The 17,365-nt window shown below is 35.0% G+C and overlaps 2 protein-coding genes across 4 annotated transcripts; one reads left to right on the top strand and one right to left on the bottom strand.

Annotated features, from left to right (window-relative positions):
- Positions 1–819: 819 nt before the first annotated feature.
- On the top strand, positions 820–6,807 carry LOC140826968 (uncharacterized). Of its 2 annotated transcripts, none has more exons than XM_073189533.1 (5): positions 820–1,778; positions 3,693–3,831; positions 3,923–4,882; positions 5,635–6,068; positions 6,546–6,807. In XM_073189533.1, the coding sequence occupies exons 1-4, from the start codon at positions 919–921 to the stop codon at positions 6,028–6,030; spliced, it is 2,355 nt and encodes a 784-aa protein (XP_073045634.1). In that variant the 5' UTR covers positions 820–918; the 3' UTR covers positions 6,031–6,068; positions 6,546–6,807. The 2 variants fall into 2 exon arrangements, with proteins under 2 accessions (XP_073045634.1, XP_073045633.1); XM_073189532.1 differs by having other exon boundaries at positions 821–1,778; positions 3,899–4,882.
- Positions 6,808–7,723: 916 nt separating this feature from the next.
- LOC140826966 (potassium transporter 7-like) lies at positions 7,724–15,677 on the bottom strand. Of its 2 annotated transcripts, none has more exons than XM_073189531.1 (10): positions 15,232–15,677; positions 14,401–14,629; positions 14,061–14,309; positions 13,863–13,913; positions 13,110–13,370; positions 11,568–11,620; positions 11,333–11,447; positions 10,830–11,084; positions 8,994–9,516; positions 7,724–8,476 (listed from the first exon to the last, which is right to left on the bottom strand). In XM_073189531.1, exons 1-10 carry the CDS (start codon positions 15,493–15,495, stop codon positions 7,927–7,929), a joined length of 2,550 nt encoding a protein of 849 aa, XP_073045632.1. In that variant the 5' UTR covers positions 15,496–15,677; the 3' UTR covers positions 7,724–7,926. The 2 variants fall into 2 exon arrangements, with proteins under 2 accessions (XP_073045632.1, XP_073045631.1); XM_073189530.1 differs by having other exon boundaries at positions 14,401–14,635; positions 15,232–15,676.
- Between the last annotated feature and the right edge of the window lie 1,688 nt (positions 15,678–17,365).

The following is a 17,365-nucleotide window of genomic DNA, read 5'->3' as shown; positions in this document are numbered from 1 at the left end:
TCAAAAGGCGAATGGAAATACCGAAGCCAACAAATTGAAAAGGTGAATGGAATGATAAGCAAGAAGGAAGGGTGCATGCAATTAAATAGAAAGGGAGGAGGTCACTCGGTTTATTTCATCCTACTCATGTGAGCATTGCCCCATGCATATATAAGACCCATTTTTTTTTTTGAAATTGTATGTGTGACAAGATCTTACCCGTTGAAATGAAATGAGGATAGTGCCCACATAGGTAGGATCTCATCTACCAGGTCACGGGGTAAGACACGGATTAAGAATCCGTGACCTCTGCCACAATTTCTGAATCCGTGGTAGTTAGAATATGTGACTATTTTTTTTTAAATATGAATCCGAGAATCAAATTCTCGGATTGTTACATTTTTGCAAAATTTTCACATTTGTTATATTTTATTAAATATTTTATTAATGAGTGAGTCTCATGTGAGACCGTCTCACGGGTCATAATCTGTGAGACGGGTCAACCCTACCCATATACACAATGAAAAGTAATACTCTTAGCATAAAAAGTAATACTTTTTCATGGGTGAGCCAAATAAGATATCCGTCTCACAAATATGACCCGTGAGACCATATCACACAAGTTTTTGCCTTTATTAATTTATAATATATTTTTTTTAAAAAAGCCTAATATTTTGATCCTCACGAAATTTTGTCATGCATGATCGTAAATCTTCCTCAATGTGATTTTAAATCGAGAATATTATTTTGGGTGTATTGTATATAAGATATTTGAATAATCATGTGAATTCAAAAAATATATAAAATCAATTTTGTTAAAAAAAAAAAAATTAGATATTCGCAAGAAAATCTGATATTGAATGACCGGAGTATAAATCGTTTGTCGCATACACAAAATCCATTTTCCCTACTGTGAACGGTGGAAACGCCGACCGAGGAATGGCTAGTGCTGCCTCGGCCGAAGCACCACGATCCTCGTCCTGTTTAAAGGTGGAAGCTTTGAAGTGCATAGACATCACAAGGCTCTCCCAATTGGAACTGCAAGCTCTCTCTCTTTGCTCGGCTTCCTCCTTCGACCTACGCAGTACAGACGATGTTGTTTGTCCCCAACTCGATCGCTCGCTCTTCAACGAGTCCGCCGGCAGCCGCCGACAGACCTACTCGCGCCTCCTGCACCGTTCCCACTTCCGACTTCCCGGCCCACACCCATCCCTTAAACCTCCCCGTGATTCTTACCCCTCCTCCGACCCCGTAAACCACTCTATCATCCATTACCTGAAGCACTTTATGAATGGCAACCACAATCCTCCTCCACCTGCTCCGCCTCCGGCTCCTCCGCATGCGGAGGCGATGCTTTCCGTGACGGAGGGTACCAAGCGACCAGTTTTTCAAGGATTACAAGAAAATCTGAGGATCAAACTCCATGCAGCGGAGAAGAAGCGGAAAAGGGCGATAAAAGACAATAATTTGAACAGAAAAGGTTTTTTGGAGAGTGGCGTCGGTGGTGAGCTGCAAAAAGTGAATAATAAGGGTGAGGTGGTGAATTTTGAGGAGTTGGAGAAGAATGGTGATGAACTATTCGCTCAAGAATTGAGGAGCAGGACTGCGGGATTAGTAACCGAGGAGGATGTTTTAGGGTTTTTATGGAGTTTGGAGGGGCAATGGTGTAGCACTAGAAAGAAGAGGAAATATGTTGATGCAGGTATGTTTGGAGATTCATTGCCCATTGGCTGGAAGCTCTTGCTTGGAATCAGGAGGCGAGATTTTCGTCCTTCCATCTATTGTCGCAGATACATAAGGTTGTAGAATTCGGCTTTTTTTTCTATAATTGTCATAATGTGAGAAAATCTATGTTTACTTTATGATTATACTTACCCAATTCTCTGTACTACTATGTTTTGTCATTGTAGTATTCATGAGCCTTCTACCACTGACTAAGTGATCAATGTATATATCTAAAATGATTCATATGCATCGACAAAAATGAAAGATCAAATCTGGTGCAATTGATGAATAAGAAAAGAACTTTTGTTTATCATCATGAAGGTGGGTGTTGGATGAGAAAGAATGTGAAGCTGATATTTGTAAAACCAGAAGGATGGTCTCCTAATAAAATATCGGATGAACAAGAAATATGGCTCTGTGCAATTCCTTGGATATGATATATTTTGGCGGTGAAGAGACTCCACAGTCTCTTCTACGGGTAGTAACCACAAAAAGCTCCACAGTTTGCACCGAAGGCTCTGTGATCAATGAATGGATCAATTTATTTACCATGTGGAGGATGCATATGTTTGATACTGGAACTGGGAGGAGTTAACGGATTTAACGCTTATTGAAGTTTGTGCTGTGCAGTTGCACATATATTGAGAGATGAACGTTTTTGGTTTGTGCGGCAGTATAGAAAATACAAATTCGAAGCATTATTATTCATTTTGTGGAACTTAGCAAGTTTCTTCGTTTTGTTTTTCGGGTGAACGTGTGACAACTTTACTTTGTAATGCCTTTTGGGGTTAACTGTTCTGCTGGTTCCTGCCTCCTGGTGGGTTTGTTTTTATTTCCCACCATACTCATGAATAAATAATGCAAAATCTACTCTTTGTCAGTATAAAATCTACCAATTTGACATATATGGGAACATTTGAGACAGCATTCAATAGAACATAAAGCTCTGCCCTTAACTTCTGGCTGTCTTAATGAGTTCACTACATTTATCCCTTAATTAGGATCAATTAGAGCAAGGGAACTTTCTTTCTGTCAGCTTATCCGAAATGGAATCAAACTCTACAAATACGAACTATTGAATGGCGGACATATTAAAACTTAACTCGATTGATATGCTTAACAAAGACTTAGAAGGTGTTTAGAGGCCCCGTGTTACTAGACAAATAAAGCGGATGAGGGACTCTAAGCAATACTTTAGGTGCCGAACAGCCTGCAGAGGATGAAAAATTAAAGGAAATCAAAATTGGTAATAGTCTGCTTTATGTAAAATATTGAAGTGAAGTACAATCATCCAGTATGTTTAGAAGTTCTTGAATTGCATTTGATGTAAGCTATAAGAACAAATAAATGACCTCGATGCTGCAATAATTTTGTATTTATTTTCTGACCTTTCGGAATTTTCATAAGTGGGATCTGATTAAAATAGTCACTTTTGAGGAGAAATTTATTTCATTAGAAATATCGTATGTCTAGCAAGTCCCAATGTTTCTAAACTTTGTATTTGGAGTGTTAAGCCTTCTATTTATTCCATGGTCAAGAGTCTACATTCCTCAGGTATCATACATTTGTATCTGTTTGGTTTTTGCCCTCTGAAAATATCTGATTCTGGTTGCATGCCAGCTAACAAAACTGACATTGTTTATATTTCAGCTTAGCTCTAGAAAGGTTTCTCTCAGTTTTGTTATTAACGCTGCTATTGGGATTTGTGAAACTAATTTGTTTGTGGATATAATGGCTAGGCAATGTGAATTAGTGATTGATCGGTCAGATTTGTTACCGCTGTTAATTATTCTAAAGCCGAATACATTTCTTGAAAAGCAATTACCTTGTTGTCTGGCAAGCAGTTCCATTTTTCATCCCCTATATTCATATTTTCCAGTTTTTCTTTGATTTCTAGTTTTGTTTAAGTTATTACAGTTTTTAACCTGTTTATCTGTTCTTTCTCCCCTTTCCCCCTGCCCTTCCCCCACCCCCCAAAAAAACCACAGCCCTACTGGACAACAATTTTTATCATGCCAGGAGGCTGCATCCTTTTTAAAATCTTATTTTGGGAGTAGCGATGCAGATCTTCCAAGGGATCAGAAGACTTATGGCATTCAGCGGGCATGTGTTGAGTCAACTGCAAAGGTAAGCACTTAGTGTTTATCATCTTCACTATTAGTTTGTTAAATGAAACTAACTGGATATGCAACAGAATGTGCATTCTGATATCAAAAAGGGTGTCACATGGCATGACATGCCACCACATTCTACTTTGGATAGAGCCTCATCTGGTGCACATGAGAATAAAGAATGCTCAAAGAGCATAGAAAACCTTCCTGAAGTTCAGGTTCAAGACGCCTTTGAATGTGCCAAATGCAAGTTGACTTTTGATGAGAAGAATGTGTACTTGCAGCATCTGTTTGCATTCCACCAGAAGACAACGAAAAGGTGCAGAATTGGGACTCCTGTCGGGGAAGGGGTGATCATTAAAGATGGGAAATATGAATGTCAGTTCTGTCACAAGGTCTTTGAAGAAAGGCGAAGTTATAATGGCCATGTTGGTGTCCATGTGAGGAATTCTGGGAAAAATTCCAGTGAAATAACTGCTCCTCCAAGCATCCAGAAGAATGAAAAATCTCCATCGCAGGAGTCTTTGCTTCCAAGGACATCAAAAATGGATGCGTTAGTTGAAATAGCCCAAAGTTCAATAAATAATACCCCGAAGTTTAAAACTTGTGAACAAACCAAAAAAGATCTTCCTCCTGTTGCATTTAACTTGGAAGAAACTCCTGTTGCCTGTGGTAGTCACGAATTAAATTTGTTTTCTGCTCCTGTAGTACAGGAAGAAGATAAGGTTGACAGATCTGCTTACATAGACTTGAATGCACATGGTAGCCAAGCCATGATGGATACTGATAGTATGGTGATAAATGATTACACCTCAAATGTGGACATTAAAATAGATGACAAGTGCGTAAATGACTCGGAATATATTGGGTCATGTGACATTGATAAATACGGAAAGAGTAATATAGAAATGAATTTTGGTAATGGGTGTTCAAATCCAAGTAATGATCATCTAGAAGATGCTCGTGGATTAACTGTTGGAGAAATTGATTTTCCAAGTGCAGTTGCTTCTGTGCCCTTGACTCAATCCTTTCAGTTCTTCCCTTCCTTGGACTCTATGTCAAATAAGGTGAATAATTCGCATATATTTTTTATTATTATATTATTTTGGGTCGAGGGGTAATCATTTTTTAGGTACCTGGACTCAATTGTTGCATACATGAAATTCATATAGTCTGGTAGACTGGTCTCCACTACTTCCTTTTGGCCACTAACTAACTAAGCCCTGATAAACAATGTGTAATTGAGATGCTTTTAAGGGGAACAATCTCATTTTTCGTCATGTCCAATGATTTGTGATGATGGATAAACAATGTGTATTTGAGATGCTCGGAAGGGGGAACAAAAGTTCTGTCATCTCCAATGATTTGTGATGAATGTGTAGTTGAGATGCTTGAAAGGGGAATGATCTCACATTCTGTCGTATCCATCATCTGTGATGATTGAAGTGTTTGAAATCAAATTCATTATTAGAATTAAGATAATGTAACACTTCTTGATCTTGTTTGTTATGATTAATTTTTTTTGGCAAAAATTATTTTCACCGCACAAGATTACAAGTGCCGAATATCTCTCCTGTGTGGAAACTGATATCTTCTTTTATTATTTTATTTGTCTTGTTAATTATAAAATGCATCCTATTTATTGTGACTTTCTAAATGTCAGCGAGCTTAATTCTGTACATGCACTCAAAATAATATTTCCAGGATTATGCAAAATCGTCCATTTTCTTTTCTCATTATACAACTGTAGTAGCGCTTTTTCCCCCTCAATCAATTTAATGTCGTGCTAATAAATTCTATCTAAATGCAATAACTGCAGGTAGAACATGAATTTTCTTTGGCTGGTCAGAAGCTTGGGAATGCTACAGAATTCGAGGAGCTGAGGTTCGATGACCTGGAACCCTTCAAGTACGGCTTTATGAATGGAGAAGAGTTGCAATCTTTTTCAGGAAGCTCCATGAATTTAGGAAATATAGCTGGGATTGTTGATGGGTTTAATTCCTCAGTTACATTTGGTTCGGAGGACGTTACGTTTAACGCACTAGATGCAAATCAGCTAACAACGGTGTGCGTATGGTGCAGAGCAGAGTTCAAACTTGACAGTGTTGAATCAGAAGCTCCATCAGAATCCATTGGCTATATGTGTCCAACTTGCAAGGATAAAATCTCTGGGCACTTAGATGGCGGTCTCTCCATGAATCCTCGTGGTTTCTGATTCTGGTGTTACTGGCTTATCAGCTTCTGCTCTCAAAGGTAATTGATTATTCCCATTCTGTGTGAAAGGCAAAAGATTGCATAGAAATAAATTACGTGGTTTTGAGTGACGTTGCTGATGTAGTGAGATGATTCGTCCTTGCTTAAAATTGGAGGGAACTCTGTTAAAGGTAAAACCGATGGCACGACCAAAATTTTCTTTCAGGTTTTAGCTGCGTCTTTTTCATTTTCTTATTTTCTTATAAGTTGGTTCATTTGGTTCACTTTCATGTAGTGCAGATTTTATTATTCTGTTCTTCATATAAACGATGAAGGTTTCTCACATCCCAAATGATTACAATTTGTAATTTCTCAATAAATCCGTTATATTGACTTACCCTATGTGCCGCCACTTGTCTCCAATCTGACTTTGCATGTGCTTTTTCTGATAACCATCTAAGACATCCGTTTTTTTATAACTTTTCAAAGCCATATCGATAATTTGTAGTTGATTGTTCTTTAATTCTTGCATCGCAGTGCTACATATTCCGGTAAACACTTTCCAGACTTGTTGGAGAACTGTGGTTAATCTTGTGCCGAAAAGAGGTCCTTCTCGGTGTGTGTATGTATGGCTTGCTAAGTTGTGTAGATCACCCCCTCGTATTGCATTAGGAGTTAATTTATCTGTAGATTCAATTCATTTTCTATGAGCTCCATATTTGTAGATTCAACTGTTCGGATACCAGTTACTTGCTGACTTTTGGAAGAAGAAAACTTGCGTATCATTTTATATCATATATTTGCATGTGCATTTTAATTTCTGGCGCTTGCTGCATGTTCTCATGCTCTTAATTTGCTGACACGTGTTGCAAAATCGTCGTTTTATTAAAATTATAGTTGATGACAATAATGTAATTTACGGCAGCATTCTAAGCATAATGATTTGGTCGTTTTGCAAGTGGAGACAATTATGGTTACCTCGTGGTGTTTCATAGTACAATGATTTGAGAAATGTCGTAGGGCGATGACCTTTTTATTCTTCTCTTTCGATGCTGGTGAAAAATGGTTTTTAGAGGGTCACTGGATCGGATCTCTTACGAAATTTTATTATTTCAGATTACAATATTGTGGTATTTTAAGACCACCTATAAAATAAATATCCTCTTTCCCACAAGTTATCTTTTCCTCCAAAAAATTTCAATTATCACCTCATCATCCAAGCTTTTTCCTATTTTGGAATTTGAAATATCATTTTGAGTTTTGCTATAATAGAATTTTAAGGCGTGATGAGTGCTTGGTGAGATTTGATATAATTAAATAAAATCTTAACAAAAATAAAAGATATTCACGAGATTTGGGTTATATGGGCAACATAATTTATTTTTTCAAAACTAATTAAAATATCATTTTTTCAAAAAATAATGCATTAAGAGTTACTTCTGTTGTGGGAAAACTGGGCCAGCCTTTCTTCGCAATTAAACTTTCACGGTTATCTTCCAGAGGTTGACCAATGTCAAAAATAAATAGCCTTATACCTTACATAATCTTCTTTTTATTTTAAAACAATTTTCCAGTTTACTAAAAAGGGGGAAAACCATATTCCCGTCGCATTTTAGTTTCTGAAGTGTCTCAGACTTGCACTACATCCAATATTCGGCTCCGCGAAGTTCGCGGGAGAAGAAAATATATGTTCCTAATTAAATTTCACACCGCCATCAACTGATCAATTTGATATATTTCTTTCAGACATAATTACATGACCAAAGCAGGAGCATCAAAACTCAAAAACTACAAAAAAAAATTGCAAATTTGTCAGTTAAAAGAGTTCCAAAATGAGTTGAAACCTGATCATACAGAACCAACCACCGAATATGTCAGCTTTGTGTCTAAAGAGCGCAGGTTCTATTATAGTTTTGCTTCATACCATATACGTCATGCCTACCTGTATCAGATGTGCGTGAGGAACACTCAAATTCGCGGTTCCCCTCCGTGAATTCTTTCTTAAGAAAGCATAGAAATAGTTGATGATAAGCTTTTTTATAAACCAGGAATCTTTCCTTGCCCTGATATTTCCATGACCAAGAAGATACACGAACCCGCTTTCTTTGGATTTGCGTATGAAAGAAAGCTCTTTCTCAAGACTTTGCTCCGAGTCTATAGCAGCTTCTATAGCAACTTGATCAGCGGTCAACTCTTGCTTAGACCCTTCTGATATGCTTGATTCGGAGATGAACTTGTTGGCATCCTTGAATTCGTCCAGTAAAGGGACACCGAGTGAATAAACACTACCATTGGGGGCTATTAAAATTCTTGAGAAAGAACGCTCTTCTTCAGAATCCGAGTCGTCATCACCGTCACTCTCCAATGACCTTTCTTGAGCTTCCCGACTAATGAACTTCTCAAGACTCTCGATCAGCAACTGCTCAAAGGTCTGGTGGTTTTCTTTGCGGACATCCTTGTAACCATATCTGTCAAAACATGAAATCAACCATCATATCTACATAGTTGGCCAGCTGCTGCTACGTCCACATCTTTAAACAAATGTAGACAACATTCCTCTATTTAGATGCTTTTCTCCTATGAGTAATGTGAGGGGATGTAGATATATGATGGTATATCCTCGTATAACATTTTGTGCAGCACCCAATAATTTATGGTAATGATCTAGAAGTTGCAAAAGAAGGCCCCACTGGAAAAGCATATAGAACGGTTGCAACTTAGAGACGACACGAGTACCTCATTATATAGTGTGCAAGCTAAAAATAGAATATCATAAACTCTGGAAATGTGAAAGCTGACTAAAAGAATAAAAAGACTCTCTTCCTACGTCTTAGCACATTCAAACTGTCAACTATTTTTAAATATCTGCAGAATTAACCATTCTCTCACTTGTCAAACAGATGGATGCAAATTGTCTTTACCTACTCCAGTCAAGATGACATTCAGGCTATGCAACATATGGTACAATTGCAGGAGAAACGGTACCTGGCAATGCAACGAAACATGTGGTAGCTTTTAAGGCAGACTCGCCTAAACAGAAACCTTTCATTCTGAGGCACAACAGATACAGGAACATACTTTATACACACAAATATGATCATTGAATGCACGGCAGGAAGAGAAGTGAGGAAATGTCCAAATATAGCGGGTACCCCCTTTGCTAGCTCATTATAAAGCAGACCAATGCCAGGAGCTCTGACAGTTCCAAGGTTGGGACCTAGGTCCCGCAATAAATCCATCGACATCTTTTGCTTTACCTCTGTTTCATACTTAAGCTTACTCCCATAGTTCCAAACGTACATTATAAAAAATATTACAATGGCAAACACCAGAATGATCCAACTTCCATCCCCCACACTCCATAAAACTGACGAAAAGAATGTTAACTCCAACCCCAAGAAAAGTATAGCAAAACTCATAACAACAAAAATGTTGATCTGCCATATAAGAAGCATTACGAGAGTCACTAAGATTGTAGTCATCATCATGACTCCGAGTTCCGCAACGCCTGTCAAATAAGGAAATGTCGGCTATCGTAATAATAGTTTATAATAGTTTGATCGGTGTGTAAATAGAAAGGTTTAGTTATGCTACAGAGTAATACGAAGTAAGATATATTGATATAATATAAAGGGTTCACTATTTTGATTCCACTGATCACCAACAGCAATATTAATTACACTAACTTAAAGTTTATTACATATTAGTTCTCCATATGGAATTGACTACAATATGAGATAAATAGTGCCACAGCTATCAAATAGATTAACAAGGCAGGAAGCATCAAGCATTTTCTCAACTTCTTTTAGATTCATGGAAAAGCAACAAGAAATCAGAGGCTCTATATGAAAATGCTGATGAAAAATGAATCTTGAGAATAAGTATGGGAGGACAACATATTCATTATAAATCATGTGACATAAATGTTCTCAAGCTAATGAAGAAGATGTTGGCATGTACAAAATGAGACTACTGCAGTAAAAAATTGCTGACCTAACAATGTCATAAGAAGCCACAAAACTTAAGGTTGAAATCCAAGTAAGATAGACAGACACCAGTCAACAAACGAGGACTCTAAATATAATCCGGCATTTTTATGATATACACTTCAAAAGCTGTTTCATGTCTGTAAAGCTGCACACATGGTATGCTTCGAGGGCCATGTAATCATGCCACACATGTTATTATACACTTTGGTGTTGTTTGGAGTTGAAAACATATTATAGATAAATGGATTTTTATGCTTGTGGGACTCAACTTCGGGTTTGCTCACCTTCGAGACTTTGTATCTCTTCACTGGTGGATTTGTAATAGGTAAGTATAGGAACCTGGAACTCCAGGAAGGTTCATCTAGAGGTAAAAGATAGTGAACTATAATGGGAGCTAAGGATTTTAGAAAATTCATATAATAATAAACACATAAGTTTTAGTATACTATTGATATTAGTATTAGTTTGGTTGTTCAAAACATGAAATTATTTAAATATGATACATATGGATAACATGATTATATTTGGATGATGTAATTATACAGCATTTGAAAAAGAGGCCATTACTTAGTAAGGGTCCAGCTTAATTTAAAAAATATTTCTATTCTATAATTTCCTTGAATGTAAATCACATGAGGAACAGTGAGGACCCCAAGGCCCCGCATATTGGCACTTAATCAACAGATCAAGGGGAAATGAACAGAAAATAACGAGCTGTGGATTGTATACAACAATAGAGGAAGCATCAGCTACACATAAAGGCAGATAAACAGAACAGCAAATAATATGGTAAAAAGAAACCCCAACTGTAACTATAAGTGAAGAGACTAACCATATGCATTTCCAATCTCATAAATGCTTGAGATATTGCATACTAGTATCAGGGTTAGAGCCAGTAGAAACCAATTCATGACCGGAATGTAAATTTGGCCCATGAATTTCCTTGAGGTGTGAATGATTTTCAGACGAGGAAAGCAACCAAGTGCTGTGGACTGTTTGATGCAAGAAAATGTAGCTGTAGTCATAGTCCTACTAGCAATCAATGCAGCTATGTTGGCTATGAAGAAAACAGGCCAGAAAGCTCCACCTGCAGAGCATTAGAAATAAAGCACTTCATAGTCAGAGGTTATTTATCATCACCCTTGAACTTCTTCCAAGGCACATTAAAATACAGGTATTAATATCAAGTAAAAAAATCAAAAGATGTTCTAGCAGGAAAGAGAAAATTTTATGCTTGTGGCAAGCAAATCTAAACAAGTGAAATGTCTTACATTCACTAAATTAAAATTTTCATCATAAATAAATCACAGTTGATGAAAAAATAACCATGCTTACTCGGAACAGAAGAGAAGAAGGCTTGTGTTGTATCAGCATGGTTCTCCATCAGATAAGCAGCTTGACCCAGGTATCCCAACAGAAGGCAAGGTAATACAAGAAATATAAAAGTAAGCTGCCACAAACATATTCACATTTGAATAAGAAAAATAAAATTTCCAAAAAAAAAAAAAAAGATCTTAAATTTTCTATATCGCCCAGTGAATAAAAATACAAATCAACTCCGGCAGTTTACCTGCACTGATCTTACAGAAAAATAGCAAAGATCTGCAAACATTGCCTCAGAACCTGAGTCGTAAAACTGATCATCAGAAATTAATCAGGCACTATTTTGTAACAACAAATATATGAGCTATAGATAGCAGTCAAAAGTAATACATTACTGATGATTTTTAAGAAACCGGGTAACTTTTTCATCACAGGGGCGGGGGTTTTTTCGCTATCACCTTGAATCAAACCCAGGCCTCTCCCATATTGGGAGAGGTTTATGCTACTGTACCACAAATGAGGTGGCAGAAACCAAGTTATCTAGACATATGAATATGGGCTACATTCTAAGACAATTCTTTTAAAGAGGACATAAGTTGAATGTGATAGCTTGATAATTGAAAATTTATACATACAACTCTTTTGGAACAAATTAAAGAGATAGAATAGAGAATTTATCAAATATAAGCTGCTCTCAGGAGATTAATAAAGTCACGAAACTGAAGCACACATAAACTTCTTTCTATGCAACTTAAGCCTTTCCTTTATCACCTTTTTTAAAAACTAGCATGATGCACGTGCGTTGCACGTAATTTCAATTATATTATAAAAATTAAAAAAATATGATTTTTTAAAAAATAATTTGAATCATTTTGTTAATTATCTGAACTTAATTTCTTATCATATTAGACGATTTATAAGAACTTATATAACTTACTTTCAAAATTGTTTCCCAGATTAAAAAATTCAAACAGTTGATTTTATGTTATATAATAAATTGTAATGAACATAATATATAAAACAAAATGAACTGAAACAAAATTTTTTTAAAAAATTATATATTCAAACACAACATATAAATCATAATAACCTAAAAATCAACCAAATTATGTATTTTACCGATGTATAAATCATAATCTACAAAAGCAAAGCGTACTAAAGATAAATAATTATCAATTTAAAATCATTATGACTAACTCTTAAAAACAATATTTTTGTGTTACTATAATTTATTACTTAATTAGAAATTACAATAAAAATATAATTACAAAATTACAATAAAATCATTGGAAAAACATGTAGAGAGAATTAAAAGGATAAAACATTTAAATGTAGTATAAAGATGAGTTATTTAATAAAATTAATATAGGAGTTACATTTTAATCTTGAAGTGTGTATAGAAAGTTAATTTTGTCATTGCACAATTGGAAAACAATGCCCTTCATCCACACTTGTATAGAAGGTTAATTTTGTCATTGCACAATTGAAAAACAATGCCCTTCATCCACACTTTTATAGGTATATAGATTACTTCTTATACTGAAATCATCCACATTAAAATGCAAACTGCAATACAATAAGAAATATATGGTCCAATCTGTTATTGTGAAAACATAAATGAATATATAGAGAGAGAAAAGAATGTGCAGGAAAAAATCATAGAAATGTAGAATCTGCCATTTAAAGCAATGGACTTCAAACTACACTATATTACAGAGCATGCTGCATTCCAAGGGGAACACTAGATTGAAGCAGAAAATAACGGTCAACTGATTCCAAGAGAGCATACCCGTTGCACAAAGAAGACAGCCTCCTAGGGAATACCAAGCCTTGGTCGAATTGCGCTTGAAGAAATAATATATATGAATTGGATTAAATGCCCTCAGAACCCTGGTATCATACTTCACAAGGTTGTATATGCCAATGCCTCCAAGAGAACAAAACCATATGAATAATGCAGGGCCTACTACAATCCCAACTTTACTAGTTCCATACCTCTGTACACTGAACAAAATTATAAGAAATGCAACCGATATCATCACCACATGATCTGCAATTCAAAAAAGGAAAGCCTCAATCGCCAGCTAGACTACAAATTGCAGACTGAATTTGCGCCTAAAAATGGACTTATTGTTCGAATTAAGGAATAATCGTTTAACAATGCAACTGCAGTATCTAGTCATGCAATATATCATCCATCAAGTATGGAGGAGGAGATGCTGGCAGTTTGGTAAATGCTATGGTCAACACTTATCATTTTGTGATATATAAGCTCAGCATGTTTAGCCAGTATTGATTATCTAAGGCCAATTACTTACTTTTGGGGAATGGTAGTTCTCGGTATTTTGAATCTCATGTCAGCTTAAGTTGACCAGGGAATTCAATCATGAGAAGAATATGCTTGATGCAAAAAAGATCATAATAAGTTCAAGTTTTCGGTTTTCCAAATTTTCACAAATGTCAAAAGAGTTGAGCAACAGAGAAACAAAAGAACATTATTTACGGATTTAGCTGAGACCCAGTAGTTGAGTGGATCAATCACCTTGCTTTACCCATGAGACTCCGATCTTTAAGCCGTCAACAGCAGAGATTACTGCAAAAAAAATTTGTTGATGTTTTACCAACTTCGATAAGCAAAAAAAAAGTATTTTTTACTGCAAAAGGGATCCTTTCTTGGCCTACAACAAAGAAATCCAGCAGGAATAATAAAACTTATCAAAATGGATCTGCTAAAAAGCACCTGACATTGCAGGTGTAACAACACCGTCAGCTATCACCATAGAAGTACCAGCCAGCACCAACATCAAAAGAAGCCTTTTCAGTGTCAGAGAAGCTTCGAGTCTTTCCTTTATTTTTAAAGACCTCTCCAGTTCAGCAGATGGAACCTTAAGTCTAAAGCTTGATATACGAGCATCTGATGGAAGTTGGTTTGGCAAGAGACTAACTTTGGCATGTCTACAAATCAGGGAGTACAGAGCAAATGTACCACCTGCACCAATTGGGAAAATAATGTTGGCCATGTGTCCAACCGATATGTAGATTTTCATATACATAAAGGCAAAATCTCAGAAACCGTATACCTTCACCGTCGTCATTCGCCCAAAAAACAATAAGAACATACTTAATCAGCGGAATCAAAATTAAGGTGTACAAAACTAAGGATAGTGCACCAAGAACATCTTCATTCCCTTTGGCTGGAGCCTTGCTAAACATCACACTGAAGGTATATAATGGACTAATTCCCACATCACCAAATACAACTCCAAGTGTCTGAAAGGCCAATATGACTCTCATGCCCATGGTGAAATCCTGCGACTGAAATTTCAAAATGAAGTACAAGCACACCCATAGACATCTCTGTTGCGAGAAAATTCAGAACTAGCAAAACTGTGATGGTTATTTTCCCGCAAAAACTTATTAATGCCAAAAATTCAAGAAAAAAAAAAGGAGATGACAATTTTACAGCCAGTTAAGGCAGTATCACGGTCAGATATACGAAAAACATCAAATTCAACACAACCATTTAGGCTGTCTAAATATCGTATAGTGTCTAAGCCCACTTCCACTTCCATTCACAGCTAATTACGCCGTCTACTTCTTGTTCACTGAGCTCTACATGAAAAAAATACGAACTCATTGTGATGAAGCAGCTACAGTCAGCTTTGAGCCGTTTGATGATTCTAACTTTGGATATACCTCATGTCAACATCCGCCATACCTAATTGCCTTCATTTTTTTTCAATGATATTATTTAAATGATATATAAATTATTTGCCAGTGTTCCTTTCCAGGTTGTTTATCACTGACACAACGCCGGTAACAAAAAGATAGACAAAAACCAGGACCCTGCTCCGCTCATTTTGAAATATAGTAGATATTCTAGAAGACTCGAGAAATATCTATAGTAATACCTCAAATTCATTCCTATGAGCGCCGGGAATTTCTAGGGCTTCAACATCAAACGAATCGATCCTAGGTCCCGTGCGAATCAATCTCTGCTCCGCATTATCCTCATCATCGGAATCCCGCTGCAGCAAACCCCCGCCGCCGTTGACGTAATCGTCTTCATGATCGACATCCGACCCTTCCTCGTCGTCTTGATACACCCATCTCGACTCCATGGAATCCATAGAAGCTAAACCCCCATTATCCCTCTCCGATCCCTCCTCCGCCATCCGTCTGCCGATCAGCTCTAGTTATTGTATACGTATGTACATTGGCTCCTCGAAATTGATCGGGGCGAGACTTTTGCAGGATATAATCGCCTACTTTTCGAACCTATACGTGGAATGAACCCCCGGGGAGTGAATGATACATACGCCTTCGGGTTCGTTCTGAAACAAGCTTTTCAAGGTTTACAACTGTATTTTATTTCTTATTAATAAAAATTTTTTATGGAATTTTAAAATCTAGAGGTATTCAATCTAAATTTTTAATGACTCTATATATGTTTAGTGGTATTCAACATGATTTTGGTAGAGTTTTAAAAAGTCATGTGGTATTCAAACTTGACTTTTTAAAACTCTACAAAAGTCAAGAGGTATCCAAAAAAATCCATAGATTTTCAAGGATTCTTATTTTATTATTCATGTACAAACCTTGAAGCCTTATGTACAGTTGCAGAAAATCTAAAATATTCTTCCACATATACCAAAGATTTTGATGGACTTTCTTTTTTGAAAAATACGCTATCTCTCTTCTATCTCAAGTCATCTCTAGGGTATTTCTCTCTCTCAAAAAAATTTCTTCTATTCAAAGGTATGATTGGTCAATCTTGAATTTATTATATTGCCAATATTTATGTGTAAAAATAGATGAATTGTTGTTTTTTTCTTGAATCATTATGATTATTGTATTTCATAAATTGTTCATTTTAATAAAATTTTATTACGAACTTATAAAAATATTGTTCATTAATATGTTGAATTGACATAAAGAATTGAAATTTTGATTTCAATAAATTGGATAGTTCATTTTTCGTTTTTCACAAATTAAATTTATTTAACCTTTAAATAAGTAAAATTTATTTACATTTTCATGAAATAAAAAAAATTTAAAATTTAATAGGTTATACATGTCCAATAATTATTTAAAAGAAATTAATAAAAAAATAAATCACAATTATAAAAGTTTACAAAAGTTTACAAAAGTCTACAAAAATCTTGAAAAAAAAAGTCTATAAAAGTCTATGAAATCTGTTTTACAATTCCATGAGATTCTATAAAAGTCAATCAAAATCAATCAACTCCACAAAAGTCCACCTTTTAAAAAAAGTCATTAAAAGTCATTAAAAGTCATTAAAAGTTTAGATTGAATACACCTCCCTAAATGTTGCGTTGATAATAAGAATTGAAATTATCGAACGATAAAAATAAAAGATATAAATATTGAAAATTAGTATTTGATAATATTAATGATATATTTATTTTTGGATCATGTTTAAAGAAATTCTATAAATATATTTTTCGATTTGTGAACAAAAATACAATTAAGTGGAGAAAATTTTATAAAGTGTGTAGTTTAATATATTTTGTAAGTTTGAAATTTTTACTTTTTACCGTATATTTTTACTTTTAACATGTTATCAGCACGATACTCGAAAGTTCTCCATATTTTTGCAAGCTCTAAAACACAAAAAAAGGTAATAATATTCAAAAGTAAGAATATTTATTTTCTTGTCGATTTATTTTTATTGTATATATATTTAATATATAATATCATATTATTATATAAAAGGAGTCTATGAAATCTCATTATAATAGCGTGATGTGATTATATTATTACAATGTTTATATATTTTTATTGTGTTACTGTTTATTTATTGTATATATATATATATATATTTGAATAATATCATGTTATTATATAAAAAAAGTTTATGACATCTCATTATAATTTATTTCATTGTTTATATTTTTTATAGTGTTATATAATTATATATATATATATTTATTTATAATATCACAATATTATATAAAAAAGAGCATCTTACGTCTCATTATAAGAATGTATACATAATTATTTAAACATGATTAATATTATATA

Source organism: Primulina eburnea, chromosome 3 (assembly GCF_022965805.1).
Source record: "Primulina eburnea isolate SZY01 chromosome 3, ASM2296580v1, whole genome shotgun sequence".
NCBI classification, from domain to species: Eukaryota; Viridiplantae; Streptophyta; class Magnoliopsida; order Lamiales; family Gesneriaceae; genus Primulina; species Primulina eburnea.
This window is presented reverse-complemented; position numbering and strand designations above follow the sequence as displayed.